The 19,335-nt window shown below is 61.5% G+C and overlaps 2 protein-coding genes across 2 annotated transcripts; both read left to right on the top strand.

Annotated features, from left to right (window-relative positions):
* Positions 1 to 59: 59 nt before the first annotated feature.
* LMXM_32_2780 (conserved hypothetical protein) lies at positions 60 to 15,284 on the top strand (the record flags this gene model as incomplete). Its single annotated transcript, XM_003878486.1, has 1 exon — positions 60 to 15,284. The coding sequence occupies one exon, from the start codon at positions 60 to 62 to the stop codon at positions 15,282 to 15,284; it is 15,225 nt and encodes a 5,074-aa protein (XP_003878535.1).
* Positions 15,285 to 16,776: 1,492 nt separating this feature from the next.
* LMXM_32_2790 (GTP-binding elongation factor tu family protein,putative) lies at positions 16,777 to 19,281 on the top strand (the record flags this gene model as incomplete). Its single annotated transcript, XM_003878487.1, has 1 exon — positions 16,777 to 19,281. One exon carries the CDS (start codon positions 16,777 to 16,779, stop codon positions 19,279 to 19,281), a length of 2,505 nt encoding a protein of 834 aa, XP_003878536.1.
* Between the last annotated feature and the right edge of the window lie 54 nt (positions 19,282 to 19,335).

Consider the following 19,335-nt stretch of genomic DNA (forward strand, 5'->3'; position numbering starts at 1 on the left):
GCTTTACACATCACCCAGTCCACCCTTTCTCCTATCGTCTTTTTCGTTTGTAGCTTACCATGCAGTCCCTCACAGAGCGTGACATCGGCCTTGTGGAGAAGCTGTTCAATATTATCCGCACCCTGCTCGAGCACGACAGGGTACACAGGCGCCATGATCGCTCTGCAGCCGGGATGGCGGCCGCCTCTAGTGAGTCTGCGTTGGAAACGATGGTGGCCCCATCGGCCGTGCTCCGCGAGCACCAAAGCCAGCAAGGAGCTAGCGGCGCTGCCGCACCGCTGCCGGTAGCCAGTGCTGTCGGTGCGAGCACCGGCATGTCAGAGAAGCGGATGTGGACAGAGCTCGCCTTTCTAATGAGTCGTGTCGTCATCGCACAGAAGCTGTTCCTCATGTCGTACGTCACAAGTGACCCAGTCTGGATGTTGACGGAGCTGGCCCGCATGCTTCTGGTCTTCTTGCGTGAGAACTTCGCCGCCGTCGCAGGGAGCGGGAAGGAGGCCCGGATGCGCCACGTCGCTCTGCTCGCGCAGGATCGCCTGATCTTCCTTCTGCGAGTCTTCTGCTCTCTCAAGAACTGCACTGCTATGCTTGGCGACACGGGCGGCTGCGACAATGCCGGTGCGGCGCTGAAGGTGTACGATGCAGTCTGCGACCAGGTCGTCTCTGGCCAACATTTAGCCTGGATGTCGCAGATCTACGTTTGGTTCTGTGACGAGGCAGCGCGGCAAGCCCTCAGCGGAGGTGCGATCCCCAGCGCCTATGTTTACGCCACTCACGGCGCATTGCGTTGCATTTTGGGCTGCTGCACTGATCACGAGGGGTGCGCCAAGGCGTTTCTTTACTCGGAGCCGGTGGCATGTGTCGCGTACATGTTCTACGGACTCAAACTGCGCATCTCAGTAGGCGATCTTCTACGGCCGTACGAGGACGAGCACCCCATCGTGGAGAACGTCAAAGGCACGGCCGCTGACGCTTCTGCGCGGCAGACAAGTGCAACGATCACAATCTGCAATAACAGCAGCGCCGACACCTCTCTCGGAGTCACCACCTATGATGAGCTGGACGGAACCGTGATGCTTGCGGGCCCCATCCCACAGCGGCCACCTGGCGCAGGCGAACTCAAAACACGCTACTTCACCACACTCACGGCTTCGTTCACTCGGCAGCAGCAGCTGCAGCAGCAAATTCCGAGAGTGGGCACAGGCGACTCTGCAAGCAGCGCCACTGTGGCCTCGTTGCTGCGCACCACGAACTCTTCTACCGCAGCTAACAGCGTGAGCACGTCGTGGGCGTTTGATCTGCCAGAGCTGTCACGGCCACAGCTGAAGACGCTTCTGCTTGGTGGGCGTGAGAACGCCTTTGACTCGCTTCTCTTCGCCGCCCTTGACGTCGTGATCGAGGTTATGCGCATGACACGCGACTACGGGCACTGGATGGTGCTCTCCACCGTCAGCAATCTGCTGTTTCTCAGCAAGAAAAGCATCGAGGTCCGCGACGCGGCAGCGGCATTAGCGTTGGGGTCGAGCTCCGCGAGCGCCTCGAAAGTGACGCCACCGCTGTCGCAGGTAGTGGCAATGTATGAAAACATCGTGGTGCTGTTCCAGCTGCTGTTCTCACTGATGGAAGGGATCGGCTTTGAAAAGCCGGCGCGATCCTTGTCGAGCGCTTCTTTCGCGCCTGCGACTTCGATTCACAGTGGGACTGTGAAAGAGGTGAAGAAAGTGGACGGGAAGGGCACGCCACCGCCTCCAGGCTCATTCTTTGTGAGCGGCGGACCGTCGCCGGCCACGCAGCCCCGCGAAGCACGCATTTCTACGACAGGTATGGGTGAGGTAGGCCAGTTTCCGACCACGGCGACGGTGGAAAACAGCGGCAAGGTCGGCGCAGTGGACACTGCGCAGGTGCGGGAGTCCATGGCACAACAGATAGTGCACATGGTTCTGCAGACCGACGTGCGCGCGGTGTTCGCGGCGACAGAGCGTGTGCTGGAGTGCGACCGGACGTTTTTTCGTGTATTGCACTCCTTCTGTATGCTTGATGCGCGATCGGCTGAGCAAGCAATACCCGGGAAAAGGCACCGCAACCGCAGCTCTGGTGCTGCCGCGACTGGCGGTAGTCGAATGCGCAATCTCAGCGCACCCAAGGCGGGGGACACGACCTCGCTTTACCGAGGCATTGGTGCTGACAACGTGGGGAACACACTCCACAACCCACTCTTATCCCTGACTGGTGCTGCAGCGACAGGTGAGTGCACCTGCGAGGGTGCGAGTGGGTGTGAGCCAGTGTTCGACGCCGGCTACAGATTCTTCTTCACCTCAAGCTTTGGAGACCTGCGGAACATCGCAAACGACGTGGGCTGCAGCAAAACGCTTGATGGCGGCCTGGCCGAGAACGCCGGCAGCTGCAGCTCCCCTCGTATCGGTATGGGGACCTTCAGCGTCCGCGGGAGCGGGGTTGGCGACCCCAGCACCATTGCCCCATCCTGTACGGAGCCGCTTCTTGGCGGCGCCATTTCGACCCAGCAGCGGCACGGCCAGCGACTCCCGAATCTGCAGCACCATCGGCAGAGCGAAGATAGCGGTGGCAACAAGAAAACAGTGGCCGGTGCCGGCGGAAGCTTTGCCAAAGCCTTCTTGAAATCCTTTTTTGGAAATCGAAGTTCAGGCAGCGGCGCTGTCGCCCTCAAGCGAGGAGCTGCGCATGAAGGCAGCGACGACAATGCGGAGCGGGGCTCGTGGAGCGGCTCCTCGAGGTCCTCCGCTGGCTCATCGTGCGCTGAAAGCAAAATGGAGGGCAGTGGCAGCCGCAGCGACAGCGGCGCCAGCGACGACAGTGATCTTCTCAGCAGTGCGAAAGGGCTGCTCCAGGGCAGTGTTGCTGGTTCACTACTCTTGACGCGCAGCTTTGGCGTGAGTGGCAGCCACTCTTCGGCGTGGCAACGTGGGAAAGACAGCCTCCGTGCACTGAAAGGCGGCACCCAACACCGTCATCACCGACGCAAGTGCAAAACGAGGCCAACGTACTCGGCGTGGCGTGATGTGCCGTCGTATATGGCCCTTGCGAGAGAGCTGGTTCGCATCTTCAACCTTGTGCTGGCAGATGCCGAGCTGAGTGTCGACGTCCGTCTCGGTGCCGGATTGCTTCTCCCAAGCATTGTACTGCGTGACATCAAAGTTTTTTGCCTCTATGAGGGCCGCGTACTCATTCGCAGTTACTTGAACCTGCTCCTGCACGAGCTGCATTACAACATCAAGCTGCGCGGGGTGTCCACAAGTGTGGAAGCAGATCGCGAAGACCTCTCGCATGCATACGTTAACAGCGCGCAGGAGCAACCACAGAGCGTGTCAGACATCGATGAGATGACCGCGTCGGCGCCACTGCAGCGTGTGCAGGTGAGCAATAGCATATGTAGCAGCAGCAGCATGAACAGCCGTGCGCACCTAACGCAGCGGGAACTCATCGCCTTTGCGCCGAAGGTTATCGAGGCGCTTGAGCAGACCTTCAAAATACTCGGTGTGATACCGCTGACGAGCGACGTGGCCTCGCTAACGGAGCTGCCGCTCTACTTTTACTGCGCCGACGGTGTTGCCCCGCTTGGCGTCGCCCTCGAGTGCTCCTTCACACGCATTGTTGTCCTGTGGCTCCTCGGCCTTGTTAGCGCGCAGTGTGACGAAGACATCGACCGGCACGCAATGGAGGTGCTGCTGCACCTCATGAACCGCGCTGTGGCGCGGGGGTCGCTACCGAAGGACAGCAGCACGACACTTATGCTAACTCCCTTCGGCGCCGCCACGGTGGTTCAAAGCAGCAACGCCGCTGGCGTCGGAGTGCCGGGCGCACCGATAGTGACCGCGACGCGACTCTCTGCGGACTGGGCCAATGCTCACCGCACGTCACGGCTTGCCGCGGCCAACAGCGCCGCTGGAGTCATACCCCCGTCATTGGCGACGCTGTCGACCACGAACACCACGCGCTTGGCAGCGGCAGCAACGGAACTGGGAGTGCCGACAGCCGCAGCAAGGTCTATGTTACGTGCCGGCTCACAGCTCCAGAGCAGCGGCATCGGTCTCAGCGCCGCCGAGATGGACCTGTACGACTTCCCTCTCAACAGGCCCTTCTTGGGCTCGACCGAGTTCGGTGGTCTCACGACTGTATTAGGCATCGATGGCGGCTTGGTGGAGTGCGGAAACACCGTCGAGGCACTCAGCTTGGTGTTTAGCGTGCTGCTGGGCCGCTCGCAAGACTTGCTCTCCCCTGCCGGGCTGGCCACAGTGCTCTCCCTCTTCACGAGCCACGACAGCAACCTCTCACGACTCGGCCGCGAGTGCATGATACGCTCCCTGGAGATTCCATCTGTGTATCCACTGTACGCTGACGTAATTCTGGACAGCGATACCTTCTTACTCACACAGACGCTTTCGATCCTATCGACGTACTTGACCTCGGCAGCGCTGACGCCGGTGGCTCGGCGGGAGAGGCGGCTGTGGATGCAGCGCTGCGGCTGCGTCGATGCGGTCATACGCGTACTCGTCCGCGTGCTTGACGCACCTCAGTCAACGCCTAACTTTATGAAGGTGATCCCGCACCTCTTTCGGTTCCTCTCTGCCTTCGAGTCTGGCGACTGCAAGCCGGCACAGCTGTCGAGCACGAACTTCATCGCGAGTGTCGCGGAGCGGCTGGAGAAGTTGGAGGGCATGGAGTACTTCATCATCGTCACCCAGGCGGTCCTGGACGCCTCCATGGGCACCTACGGCAGTGTCGATGGCGGATACACGAGCGCAGGCGGCCCGGGAGCACACTACCCAGAGATGCAGGTCATCGGCAACTTCCGCGTCGCCCTCTACAACTGTGCGGCCGAGAAGCCCATCTTCCTGGAGCTGCTTCCGTCGCTGCTGACCTTCGCCAAGGGCCACAGCGACCAGCTCTTCACAAACCTTGTCGAGGTTGTCCTCCGCATTCTGGAGTGCACGAGCATTGTCCGCTCCGAGCGGCTTGCCGACTTCGTTCTCCATCATGGGCTGTCCCAAATGCTTCCCTTCCTGGAGCTGTCGGGACGCCACGTGGAGGAGCGACTGCCCTTCACCGGTACCGCAGCGGACCTGCATCAATTCTGGCAACCAATCTTGCTGCGCGCGCCGCGGCGCAGCAGACTCCGTTTCACGTCGCACGGCGGCGTGCAGGTGAGCGTGGGGCTGTGGCCAGACACGGGATTTACCATTTCAGCCTGGTTCAAATTTGACCGGCTGTACCTCACAATTCCGTTGTTCGAGTTTCATGGCGTCCTCCGCGATGGCAGCGGTGCGACTGCTCCGCTGCAGGACACGAGCATGGTCGCCTCCCTCTTTGTCTTTGGCGGGGACAGCATGCAGCTGACGATCAACGATGGACGGCGCGTCACGATCAACGAGAGCCAGGCACTGCAGAACTTCAGCCCACAGACGTGGGTGCACGTCTGCGCCGTCCTGTGCACAACGCACATCTTGGATGTCTACGTCAGCGGCTTCAAGGCGGGTACCACAGCGTTCCCGTACTTCGCCGCAGGTGCGGAGGTGCGCGTGAACGTCGGCTGCACGGATGAGGTGCCCCACTACGCCACGTCGCTGGGCACTGACGCTTCGCCGCTCTTTTCGATGGGCGACATTGCGCTCTGGGCGCAGTCGCTGAGCCGATCGCAGGTAGAAGCGGAGCTCGCGAGCGGTGATGGCACTCGGGGTGCGACGATGAGTGGTGGATGCCCGAGCGCTTTTCCTGCCAAGATACTGAAGGAGGGCATCCCTCAAGAGGTGACGCTGTTGCGCCACATGGGCGCTGGCGGCGGCGCTCCACTGTCAGGCTCCATCGGCAGCGCGCTCAATCTGAGCGTCGGCGGACTAGGAATGCTGATGAACCCGAAGTCGCAGTCCACCGCTCCCAGCGGCGTGGCTGGACTCTCGCCTGGAAGAGCCAATAGCATCACCGCGGGTTTGAGTAGCGACTTCAAGGGCGGCAAGGCCCCTGACTATGGTGGCGCGTGGTCGGCCTCTGCTGCTCGAATGGCCCGCTTTGTGCCGTTCGAGAACGAGGATGGCATGCTGCGGAATGTGCTTGCCTACCCAACCGGCTTCCCGGTAATCGCGAAGCTCGTCGGCCGCTACGCGACCCCGCCAAAAACGTGGGTGGACTACCCGCTACTGTGGGCGACCCGCGGCGGGATTGTGCGTATGTTGGACTGGATGCACCTTGTCACATCCTCGGCGCAGCTGGAAGGCCTCCTGGAGCTCATTCTAGAGTGTGTGCAGCGCACCACGCTCGCGGTGACGCTCGACCCGCGCACGTACGTGCTCTTCGCCCATATCCTGACGAATGACGTGGCCCGCTACATGACGAAAACCGCATGCGACCAGCTCCTCGAGCTCGCCTCCGCGCACATCAACATTTTCGACGAAGAACACCGGGTGGTCATCAACCGGCTCGTCTTTGAGCACATCCTGGGCGACGTCGGCCTCTACGCTGCGCTGCGGCTAGACACAGCGTTGCACCTTTTGCAGCGAGTCCGCCGCCTCTTTCACACGTCGCAGTGTCGCTACGCAAAGCACAACGCGCGCTTTGTGTCGCCGTATCGCTTCATCGATCGACTACTGCACAGCCTCATCGGGGTGGCCGCGCGAACATCGTTGCTGCTGCGCCGTGCCGTGGTCCAGGTAGCCCAACAAGTCGTCGTGGCATGTGACATGGAGGATGGACTGGTGCAGATCTTCATCTCCCTCATTGCGTTGCTGACGCCGGAGGAGATGACAGTGAGCAGCCGGCGCAACACCCAGGTCAAGGTCGAGCTGCCGGCAATGGGGTCCCTGACTCGCGGAACAGAGATTCCACTGCGCACGGCAAATCACTTGACTACGCTGCTGCTGTCGAGCTTGGTGGAGTGCTCTTCGCAAAGCCCCTGTGTATTGGCGTTGTCGCGCACGATCGACCTGCCGTGGTACGCGGTGTGCACGTCGCGCTTTGCCGACCCGGCGGCGGTGGTGTACGCGACGCGCATCTTCTTCGCGGCCGTCCAGCACAACCCGGTGCTGCAGGAGGAGGTCGCACAGCATCAGTCCGCTGTCGTCGAACTGCTGACGGAGCATGCGGTGCACGAAGACCTCATTCTGCTATTGCTGGCGCTCACAGTGGGTGCCACTCGCCACATCGACCTCCTTTCTAGCAGGCACTCACTTCGGCAGCAGCTGGACAGTTTGCTGAGCACCTTCAGCCCGGAGCCGAACGCGCTCGTTGCACCTATTTTCGTGCAACTGATCATCATACACCTTCACCGTATTGTGCAGTCGCCGTGGCGGCATCTTCTGAAGGCACAAGCGGTGCTGCAGGACGAGCAGAAGCTCTCGTACCGCGTCCGACGCTACTTTAGCCTCGTGCGCGTGTGTAGTCGGCTCATGATCTTCATCCGGGTACGCCGATACCGCGCACTCCTGAACGCCAACCGCATCCCTGAAGCCGGCGTCTATTCAGTCGAAACACCCATCCTCACCCCTGCCCATCACGGGCAGTGGCGCAGCAGTGGAGCCATGAGCAGCAGCAGCCAAAACGTGAGCTTCGCCTGCAACAGCGGAGTGTGGGTCACCGCTGGCGTCGCCGGCGCTGGAGGACTGGCAAACGCGTCCTTCGTCTCCGGCTGCCACAGTCGCGCGCCGCTAGATCCCTTGTCGACGAGTCCGGTCAGTGTTGGCGCCACGATCGGCGTGTGCAGTGGCGAGGATGATGGCGCGGCGACTAGCGTAGTGTTACCAACGCCTCAGTCACAGTTTCTGCGTGACGCGTGCGAGCTTGGGTGCAGTCACACTAGTAGCTGTGGCGATGGTGGCTGCAGAGACGCGACTGATCTGCCGCTGGATGAAACACCGTTCGACGACATTGTAGGCCTTCCCCGTCCTGTGATGCCGCCCGCCACCGTGTTCAGCATCCACGGTGATGACCACAGCAGCAGCGGCGCCGGTGACTCTGGCGACTTTTCACAGTGGAAACCTCCGGTGCTGCTGCCGGAAATGTGGGCTGATCTACCACCCTTGCTGCCCCCTCCGACAGCGGGGATGTCAGCCCCTTCAACACCGCAGGCGTCAGCAACAGCGGCGGCACACGGGTTTACCGCCGCAGCCTCGTCGCCGACGAGCCCACTGGCCGGTCGCGGCGCCGATGATGTTCCCGGGCGAACGTGCCACGTCCCCACCGCACACGTCGTATGCCCGCTGAGTGCGTACCCGATGCCCCATCACCTACCCTTAGCGGCACGTGGCACCGACAACTGCGCTGGTGGCGATGGCGCGGCGGCCTCCATGGCGGCCTCCGTCAACGCGGTCGATGCCCATTTGAAGGAGATGCCCGCATTGCGCGTGCACTCGAGCAAGCACCGACGCGCTTTTTCAGTGCTGCGGGTCTCTGTGTTGCTATGGCTTTCACTGCAGGTGAGACGGTGCCGATGGGTGTTCACACCTCACTCACTTCCATACGAGGTGGACTTGAGCCGCCGCCACGCCGGGACGCTGTTCTGCATCCGCATGTTGCACCATTTTGCGTCCATGTCGAACTACTTTTATCTGCTTGTGAATTCGCCAATGCAGACGGCGGCGCTGAGCTCGCTGGTGGCGTACATCTCGCGCGCCATGCTGCTGGAGCAGCTTGACATGTGGGATCAGATGGTCCGCTCGATGGCGGTTGCGCCGGCGCGAGAGCCTGGGGTGGTGGCGGCGACGGATCCTGCTGCAGCAGCCACGACGCCGACGACAGCGGATGAGCCTCAGTCGCCGCCGCTGCCGCTGCCGCAACAACAGCAGCAGGAGGCGAAAGAGACATCCGTTTCACCGGCTGCGAGCCCACCAGCGAACGACGGCATTGAGTCTGCGGAAGACACGGATAGGGACTGGGAGGGGGTGGAGGCGCTGCCGGGTGACTGCATGGGATCTCCTTCGCTCGATGCAACACGATGCACGTCGAGCGCTGACTCGGCCGTGGTCACTGCGACAAAGCCGATGGGGCCTTATCACAGATCGAGCAGCAACAGCAGCGCGGTTGCCGGCAGCGTCGACCGAGGCAGCGCACAAAAAGGCGATGAGGCCGAGGTAGAACCGGCACTGCCGCTGTCAGGCCTGCCAGAGACAGTGCTACGACGCCTTGCCCGCCCCGTCTTCATGACGTTCCGCAGTGCAGGATCGTCATCGGCGCAGCTGGACAAGATGACCGTATTGGAGTCACCGAATCCCAGCTTAACACCCCGCAGCGAGGAGCTGGACGACGCCGACGTAGAGAGCGCCGCAGCCCAGGCCCGATGTCGCGCTACCGTCGAGGATGGCGATGCGAGCATCGTTACGAACGGCTCTTTTGACGTCGTGGGGCTGCCGCGCGTCACGTTGACTCATGAGCAGCCGAAGCCTCACAGGGAGCTACGGCTGCCGCCCCAGTCACTGGAGCGGCGCGAGAGGGCGTTGCCGCAGCACACATACACGGGAACCCAGGTGGATGAGATCGGCAGTAGCGCTACCGCAGGAGCTACAGCGATTGTGACAGGGATAACACCGACAGCGGCGCCAACGGCAACTGCGGCGACAGTGAGGACGGGGGATTCAAACACAGCCTCGGTAGTGAAACCAGACGCGGGTGGCAACCGTGATGACGATGATGACACCTCCTCTGTGTCGTCTGCGGCGGCCTCGTTGTCTAGCCATAGCTCCACGGTGTCGTCTAGCTTGAATCCAATGTCGGCCTCGCCGACGCTGCCCTCCACTGCCTCTGACGCGAAGAAGACGGTCTCCACCCCGCTCGTGTCGTTCTCGAATCTGCCAGGCGTGCTTGCCCCCCTGCGCGGTCACGGCCTCTCCGATGTGTATGCCATGAGCATCGCGCGCATCATCGAGTCTGTAGGCGAAGTGATGCGCCGTGGCGCTGCTAGCATCCTTCGCACCTTGATCCGGTCTTCCCTCGACACGCTACCAATGCCGAACTGGATCGGCGGTCCCACCTACGGCTCATGCGGCGGGTTTCTCTTTCAGCTCCTCTTCATCGTCTCCGCCAAGGCGGCGGCTGGCGACTCGGCGACAACACTCGTGCGCTACTTTTTGCTGTGCGTCGGCAATGCGGTGAAGGAGCAGAGAGACCGGGATCTCGTGCAGGTCCCGAACGACGATCAGGCGCCCTCATCCTTGAAGGGGGCCGTCTCCGCCAAGGCACCGATGGCCGGGCTTGGCGGATCGCCGCTTGGTGCATTAACAGCGATCAGGCATGCACCGAGCAGCAATGCGTCGCCGCTGCTGCTGGGGCGCCGGACTTCGATTTTCTCAGAAGCTACCGGGTCGACCACCACTGCCGGTGCAGGAGCGTCGATGTTTGACAACGACGGGAGGCTTTCCACCAAGGTGCCTTTAGCATCTGCCGCCCTTCTCGTGACAGGCGTGCCGCCATCTACGGTATCCTCCTCTACGGCCGGACGCACTCTTCCCATCGGCGCTGTTGGTACTGGAGGCAGTGACGATGGAGGGGCGTGCTCTTCACAGCACGGTGGCGCACCTCTGTCACCAATGGTGCCTTCGCAGACGCATGTTTCGACGAACTCAGGGGCGTCGCTGGTGTGGTACCCTGCACCACTGCCGCAGAGCTTCCCCGGCACGGTGAGTGCTGGGCCTGGCAACGAGCAGCCTCAAAACAGAGGCAGCAGCGTGACCACGGCTACCAGTGCCTACTCGGACGTGTTTCTGTTCAACGTAAGCCATTTCACAGACTTGATTGTGGACATGCTCGCTATCAATGTGCTGGACCTCCCGATGACGACGCATTTCTTTCTGACCCTGCTCGTGCTGGGCCAGGGGTGGCCGAACCGGTACGTGGATCAGCTCAGCCGGCAGGTGATGCGGGCGTGCATCGCGGTTCTGAATCGACCATCAACGCAGGACGCCAGCGTCAGCCTTATCGAGAGCGTCTACACGCTGTCGACCCTGGTGCTGCGTCGCGGGTGGAAGCATAAGGGGGTCTTGGAGTCGTTGCTCCGGGTACTGTACCGCGTCTTTGTGTCGCTCCCACCGGCGTGGATGCCGGACGCCGACGCGCGCCACCGCAAGCGTCTTATTACGCTCATCTTTCGCCACCTTGTGCAAACCTACGCCGGCACGAAGGAGCTGGAGAAGGCGCTGACGGTGCGCACGCTGACGCAGCGCCTGTCTCTGTACGACGACTTCCTCATGGTCTTCTCTCTGAACAACGAGGACGAGTGCTGCGCGACCTTTGAGCAATACTGCATCGACCAGTTCTCCTCTATCGACACACTCATGTCGAGCCGCCTGAAAGCCAAGACAGACCTTGCTTTCAAAGCCAGCATCAAGACGCGCAGCGAGTACATTAAGCGCATCAAGACCTTCGACGGCCAATACAGACAGGCCATGGAGGTGCCGGAGCGCTATCGGCGCGCTGCCCTGCGTGTGGCGTACACGTCCCGCTTCTCCTCTTTTGTGGCCACGACACCGCACGTAGACTCATCGCAGCTACACTGGTTGCTTTCCTCCACGTGGGCGCTGCGCGAGAACCACACGATGTCGCGCGCGACGCCGTGGCGCAAGCTGGTGACAGCGAATGGGACGGCGGCCGACAGCAGTGCGATTGCCGGAACGACTGCCAACCGAATCAACGCCGGTGACAGTGCAGAGGACACGCTTTACCACTTCATGGATCCGCAGATGAACTATGGGGCGCTGCAAGGGGTGCGATGGGGCGGAAGGCGCGCTTCGCAGACGCCCATGGAAAAGACGGCAATGAGAGTCACGACGGCATGTGGCACACCCGGCCACATCGGCGGTAGCGACGCCAGCAACACCAATGTAGCGGAGGGGAGGGATGGAGGTCCGATGAGCGCCCATAGCGCGTTACCTCGAATCAAGATAGTTGACAAGGTAGCGGGATCGGAAGCAACAAAGGCAATGGAAGAGCATCCGCCGAAGAACGACTTGGTTCATGCTGCGCAATGCGAGGAGCTCGTCCACCACATCGCCGTGCTGGTGCCACCCCTCAGCACCCACTGCCGCCCGTACATCGGCGATGAGGCCTTCCCTGCGGGGCTGAGGGAATTGCCGATCACGCTCACACCGTCCGCGATAACGCTGCTGCGCTACTTGGTGGCACCGCACGAGACGGTGCGCTTTCTCAGTAACGGCTTCCGCATCAACGGTATCCACACCACTCCATGTCTCATCCTGCTTACGAACGTGACCCTAAAGGTGATTGGTTTCTCACGCGTGACGGAGGCCGGAGACATCATCCTGTGCGAGAACGAAGTTGACGACGACGATGCGCACAGCCGCAGCGCGGCCAGCGAGTCGAGCATCAACACCAACAGTACTCTTCGCCACCACCAGGATGTCGGCAGCCTTTCCAATGACAGCAAGTGGCCCCTGGCAAAGTCGACGCGCAGGAATCCATTCAGCGTGGCGTCGATGACAAGGCAACTGCAGAAACTGTTCTCTGACAAGTCGACAAAGCGCCGTCAGCAGCAAGACGGCACACGTGTTGCACACGCGGTGCGGCAAGTGATGGGCTGTAACTACCAGAACATCTACTGGACCTACTTGGTCAGATCTATCCGCGCGGTGCGCTTGCTGCACTACATGCACCTCGACACTGCTGTGCAACTGCAGCTCTACTACGACAACGGCCCAATGCTGTCGGTGGTGGACGCGAAGCAGTCAATGAACCCGTCTGCGAGAAAGGAGTTCATCAAGGTGCTGAAAAACGTCGTGGGTACCCAGCAGTGCACCTTCATGGACGAAGGGCAGCGAGCGGCGAGCATGAGGGCGCGCCTGGTGCGGTGGGCGACGGGGTCACTTTCGAACTACGAATACCTTCGCTTCTTGAACGAGGCGGCGGGGCGGACGAACCGCGACCTGAACCAGTACCCCGTCTTTCCGTGGGTGCTGGCCGACTACACGAGTGCCACGCTCGACTTGGAAGCTGCCTCGACCTTTCGCGACTTCGCGTACCCGATGGGGGCGCAGACGGAGTCACGGCGCGCCACTGTCGCGCGGCTCTTCGAGGGCACACGCGAGTTGTGCGACGCGGACACCGGCAAGTTCTACCCGTTCCACCACGGCACTCACTACTCCACCAGCGGTGGCGTACTCTACTTTCTCATACGGGTGCAGCCCTTCACAACCTACGCGCGCCTTTTCCAAGGTGGCGACTTCGACCTCGCTATGCGGCTGTTCGACTCCGTCGCCGCGTCGTTCACCTCGTGTGTGACAGGGCCGGCGGACTGCAAGGAGCTCATCCCGGAATTTTACGTGAACAGCGGATTCCTGGCCAATGCAGATCACCTTAACCTCGGCACCAAATCAGACGGCCAGGCAGTCGATGATGTGCGGCTCCCTCCGTGGGCGAAGAACTCACGCCAGGTCTTCACTGCCGTGATGCGCTACGCGCTGGAGTGTCCCTACGTTGTCGCGCATCTGCACCAGTGGATCGACCTCATTTTCGGTGTGCGTCGGCGTGGCCCGCTCGCGCTGGAGCGGTACAACGTGTTTCAGCGCATGACGTATGGCGAGGAGGTGGTGCAGGCGCTGAAAAACGCCGAGACGCCCCACGAGTGCGATGTCATTATTGCCGAGGTGGACAACTTCGGTCAGACGCCGCTGCAGCTCTTCCAGGAGCGTCACCCCTCTCATCATGAGCTGGCACCTGTTGTGAAGGTTTCGCCAGCGGACGGCAGTCTCCTGGGCGTTGGCGGCGGCGTTATGGCATCTTCAGACGGCCACGGCAGCGGCGGTGGCGGCTCAGCGGCGGCGGCAGGGGCGGGAAGCCAGGTTGGGGTCACCTCCAGCAATCTGCTCTCCTCCGGCTCCTTCGCCAGCGGGCAGACATACACGCAAGCGTTCTACCGCGAGGCGCCGAAGGTGGTTTGGATGCTGATTCATGCAGTGGACGCGACCCAGACCTGGTTTCTGCTGCGAGACCCGCCAGGCAGTGTGCTGCAGCACCCACCGCCCTCGGCGCTGACGGAGATGTTTGGCTTCAGCAGCGAAGCCGTGCTACACTTCAGCATGCTGCGTACCTCCAAGAAACTCGCGTGTGCGTACGCCCAGCTCGTGCCCGTGGCGGACACGGACTACTACCTGTGCTGGCATGAGCGTGAGGCGCAGCTCATGCGCTACACGACCGACCTGGCTGCCTTTCACTCCGCCGTCTCTTTTCATCCGCGGGACGAGAGCAGCTCCCGCATCAGCGCTGTCGCCGTTGGCCCGCGTGAGTCTGTCCTGCTTGTTGCCATCAGCACCGGCGCGGTGTACTGCCTCTTTCCCGACGACACCGGCGATGGCGCGCTCCACGTGCGCGGGACGCTGTGCTACCACCGTTCACCCGTTACAAAGATCGCGCTAGACTCGAGGAGGCATCGCGCCGTCACCATCACCAACTCCGGCGGCGACGACGAGCCCATTCTATGGCGCGTGCAGCGAAGCGGGTGCTGCTTTGTGTGTCGCCTACAAGTCGAGCAGCTTCTACCGACGCCGGCGCGCGCCTTGATGTCGCCGACTAGGGAGATGACGGCCGACGCTACCGAAGCGCGCACCGTCGTGGACGTCGCGATTGACAGCATCTCGGGCAACGTGGCACTCGTAACCGCCCGCTCGCTGCTGCTCTTCGACAACAACGGTGAGCAGTTTGGCGCGGGCACGTTGCCGTCGCCAAACTCCCTCCACCCGGTGGGCACTGTCACGCTCGAGGACGATAACGGTGATGTTGGCGTGGTGGTCAGCCGCCCTGTGCTCTGCATGGCAGACATCACGGCCGTCGCCTTCTATCAAACAAGTGAATGGGCTGCTGGCATGGGGGTACTCCTTACCGGGCACAGGGACGGCAGCCTCTCTGCATGGCGCACGACGCGGCTGCCGCCGCACACGGTTGCCCCTGGTAAGATCGCCATGGTTGAATTCCACACCCGGCTTTTCAGCGGCGCAGCGGCGCCGACAGCAGCGGTCACTGCAGCTGGCTTTGCAGGGCCGCAGGATGCGGCGGTAGCGACGGCGGCTGCCGGTACGTCAGCAATCCCCGCTGGCGCTGGCACAACCAGCTGTCCAGTGACGGCGTTGCATCAAGAAAACGCAGACGTGCCGACCTTCCTGGTGGGTTACGCCAACGGAACTGTGCGGCAGCTTGTTTTTGAGGATCCCGCTCTATCCTATTTGGGCGTTAGCAGCAGTGGCGCTGGCGCTGGGGCTGCCGGTGGAAGCAGCGGCGGCAGCGGAAATGCCGGGGATGACCGCAATCAGCGTCGCTGATGCGCAAGAGGGTGCATGTGCATAGTGCAGCTCGCCGGTGCGAGGGCTTGGAGCAAAGAAGGGTTGGGGGCCCATAGGGAGTCGCGAATAGTGGAACCTGCACACCCGAAAAAGGAAGACATCGGCAGCGCAAGAGGCGTTTGGTGTCGAGGCTCTGTGGCAGACCCGTGTGCTGGGGCGGGAAGGAGGGAGGTGCGTGAATGCTGGACCACACACGTGTGCGTGTGTCGTTTTTAAGGGGCTGAAGCACAGCCCTTTATGGCCCGAAGCATCACGTCAGCGGACGCAGAGACAGTCGACACGTGCAAGAGTCCACGTGAACAGAAAAGGAACGTGGGATGCGCACACACCACGGCAAACACGCGAGGGATCATGCGTGGGAGGCAGGGGGGTCGTCGTGCGCTATCGCGCGAGCACACCCAGCACCGGAAGAACATGTGTTTTGTCACGGCAGAAAAAGGAAGTGAGAATCCCCCCCCCGGCCGTGGCGCCATCGCGCCAGCAGCTCCCGGCCGATCTGTTGGATAATGAAATAGAGATGGCGATACGCCTTCTTATTTTCCCCACCCTCGCTCTCTATCTCTCCCACCGTGTGTATGTGTGTGTGTGGGGGGGGGGGGGGGGGCTGTTGGTGTGGCTCGCGCAGCTGTCGCTACGGAGCTCGCTCCGCACCCTCTCTATTCACCACCTTCCGTACAAAAATACATACATGTACATTTACATGGTTTTCCTCGTGCTCGTTCTCGCTCACGCTCTCTCCCTCTCTTGCCAGCACACGTGTTTGCGAAGACCTTACCGCGAAAGGGCAAAAAAAAAGCAGTTTCGCTTCCGTGTCAGCGAGCGTGGAAGCCTTCATCGTGACTCAGCGGCATTACACACTCATGTGGCATTGGGCTTGTGCGTCACTGTCTCTCTCTCTCGGTTGGTCTCTCTTCGTCTGCACGTGACTGCTCTGCACACACGTGCACGCTCACTACAATCTCAGAGCCCCGCATGAGGGGCCGCCTTCCCACGCCTCACACGCGCACGTTCTCATCATTCCCTACTCTCCTTATTACTTTCCCGCTTAGTGCACGTGCGAGTCTTCCCCTTTGTCTCGTGGGACGTAGCGTCTCCTGTTGCCGCCGCCACTTGTGCTGGAACGGTCAGGCGTAAACTACTTCATCCTGTTGTGTTCCAGGTGTGGTGGCGGCGTGCCTTTTTCTTTGGGGAAAGGAGAGGAGGAAGCGAAGGAGGAGGGCGCAACGTGTGCTGCCACTCTTGTAGCCCCGCGTAGCGTGGCATCGCATCCGCCCCCCCCCCCTGTTTTTCTCTCTTCTATTACAGACCCGCGGATCTCGCTTTGGTGTTTGGGGTGAGCGTGTGCAGCAGCAGCTTTTCATCCGAGGCGTTGCGGGTCGTCGTTTTCCCTTCGCGTTGTACTCCTCTTCATTTGCGGGACTCTAGCTGAATTCGTGTGTGGGCCGCCCACGCACAGACGGGCACAGAAAGGATGGCTGCGGGAGAGGCCCACGCGCTGTGCATCGTGTTGTACGAGCCGCAGGCGGAGAAGCCCTTCGCGGAATGGGTGGCGTCCGATGCGGTGCGGCAGGGATTGAAGGATGAAATTGACGAGGTGATCACCGCCGCCATTCCGCAGGAAGCTGGTGATAGTGTTGGCGTCGCCAGTGCAGATACGGCGTCGCCGACACAGAACATCCCCATGGCGCTCATAGCGAGCACGCTGGCGGCGCAACAGGAGGTCAATGACCGTCGTCGCACAAGCGGCGCGGAGCAGCAGCAGCCGCTGCTACTGTGCCTCGTCGTCATAGTTTTTTGGGACGGCCAAGCCGAGGCTAGCAAAGCCGCCCTGGCGCAGCTGAAGCAGTTGGGCGATAAGAAATGGGTGGCATCACACGTGCCACTGTGGGTGGAGCATGTGGAAGTTCTGGTACAGGCCCTGAACGCGAAGCGTGGCGCTGCAAGCATCATGAACAACAAGGTTGCTCTCGTCGCCAGTTTGCGCAAGAAGCTTCAGGCGTCCGCCATGGCGACGAAGGGGTGGTGGCGAGAGGGTGCGCTGCAGAGAGTCGGCAGATACGCTGATCCCAACGCTACTGCTGAGACCTTGTCGACGGCGTCTCCGGGGGCATCGTCGAACGGCGGTGGTGACTCGTCATCGCCTGCTGCCCTTGGCGAGGCCGACATCTCCGTGGATGCTGTCCGCCTCGCCGTCGACAACGGTCAAGGCGAGACGTTTTTTCTCTTGAGCGATCGGGACCGGGCTGGGCTGGCGAGCAAGGTGGAGACGCTTAAGCAGAACTGCGAAGTGGCCGAGCTGGGGTGTGCGTCGGTAATGATGGAGCCGCGAGAGTTGCACCTGCTGCACGGGGCGACAGGTGCACCTGGTGCCCCGATGAGTTCCAACGCCGGGGGCAACAGGACGACTGCCGGCGCACCGTCGCCGCCCACCGCTGCTTCCTCGTCCCCGACCACAACGTTGGTGGCGCAGGAATTCCTGCTTCGCCGTCGATGCCCTCCGGCTGCACTCTTCGAGTTGCGTCTGGCCATGTGCGGGAACGTGGACAGCGGTAAGAGCACTCTCACCTCCGTGCTCACCCGCGGCTGCTGTGATGATGGCCGTGGGCTGGCGCGTGCCTTCGTCTTCAAGCACAAGCAGGAGGTCATGACTGGCCGCACATCCAGTATCAGCGAGAACCATCTGGGGTTCTCTGCCGAGGGTGGGGTAGTGAACTACGCGCTGTTGCAGCCGCACCGCACGGAGGCGGAGCTGCGACCTCTGGCGCCATCGGAGGTGGCGCAGCACCTGATGGCCTCCGCAGCAACGGCCTCCGGCGCGACACATAGTCCAGCGGGCGGCAGTGGGGCCCACACAATGCGTCAATGCACTACGAAGGAGCTCGCCGCACGCAGCTCCAAGGTGGTCACGCTGTACGATCTGGCTGGGCACGAGCGGTACCTGAAGACAACTGTGTTAGGCATGACGCGCAACATGCCTGACTACGCGTGCATTGTCATCAGCGCCAACAACGGCATTCAGCGGATGACGAAGGAACATCTGGCGTTGTGCCTGGCGCTGAAGCTGCCTTTCTTCATTGTCGTCACTCGTATCGATGCAACCCCGTCGAACATCCATGATGAGACGCTATCGAACATCCACAGGCTGCTTAAGATTCCGACCGTGCGCAAGCTTCCCTACCCGGTGCGGCGACATGACGAGGTGACTCTTGCAGCCAAGAACCTGCGCCATGACCGCATTACCCCGATCTTCGAAGTCAGCAACGTTACCGGTGTTGGCATCCCTGACGTGCTGCAATTCCTTAACTTGCTCCCGACTCGGAAGGACTGGCGGCAGGCACGCAGCATGCCAAAGGAGATGATCATTGACAGCACATTCTTTGTCACCGGTGTCGGCACCGTCGTGGGGGGCATCATCACACAGGGCGTTTTCCGCGTGAACGAAACGGTGCTGCTGGGGCCAGACGGCTTTGGGAACTTCCGCCCTGTGGTCATCAAGTCCATTCACATCAAAGGCGTCGACTCCCTCGCCGCCGAGGCGGGAACAGATGCGGCGCTGTGTCTCAAGAAGGAAAAGCGTAGCGCCATTCGGAAAGGCAACGTCCTGGTCGACGCTGCTCATTCGCCTAAGTCGTTCTGGCAGTTCGAGGCAGAGATAATCATCCTCTACCACTCAACGACGATCACCGCAAACTACGAACCAGTCATTCACTCCACGACAGTGCGGCAGTCGGCTCGCATTACCTACGTTGCGCAGGAGGTGCTACGCACCGGTGACAAGTCTCTCGCGCGCTTCCACTTTCTCTACCGTCCCGAGTACATGAAAGAGGGACAGCGATTAATTTTCCGCGAAGGTCGCACCAAAGGTATCGGCATCGTTACGAAGCTGATCTGTGAGCCGAATGACCTTGTGTTGGCCAAGAACAAACTGCGCAAGAAGATGCAGGAGAAGCTGCATGCCCCGGTAGGGGCCAAGTAAGCCGCTTACCGTGCCGAGCAAGGGCGATCGACGACGACTTAGTAGGTGTTCCAC

The sequence above is a fragment of the Leishmania mexicana genome, chromosome 32 (genome assembly GCF_000234665.1).
Source record: "Leishmania mexicana MHOM/GT/2001/U1103 complete genome, chromosome 32".
In the NCBI taxonomy this organism is placed as follows: domain Eukaryota; phylum Euglenozoa; class Kinetoplastea; order Trypanosomatida; family Trypanosomatidae; genus Leishmania; species Leishmania mexicana.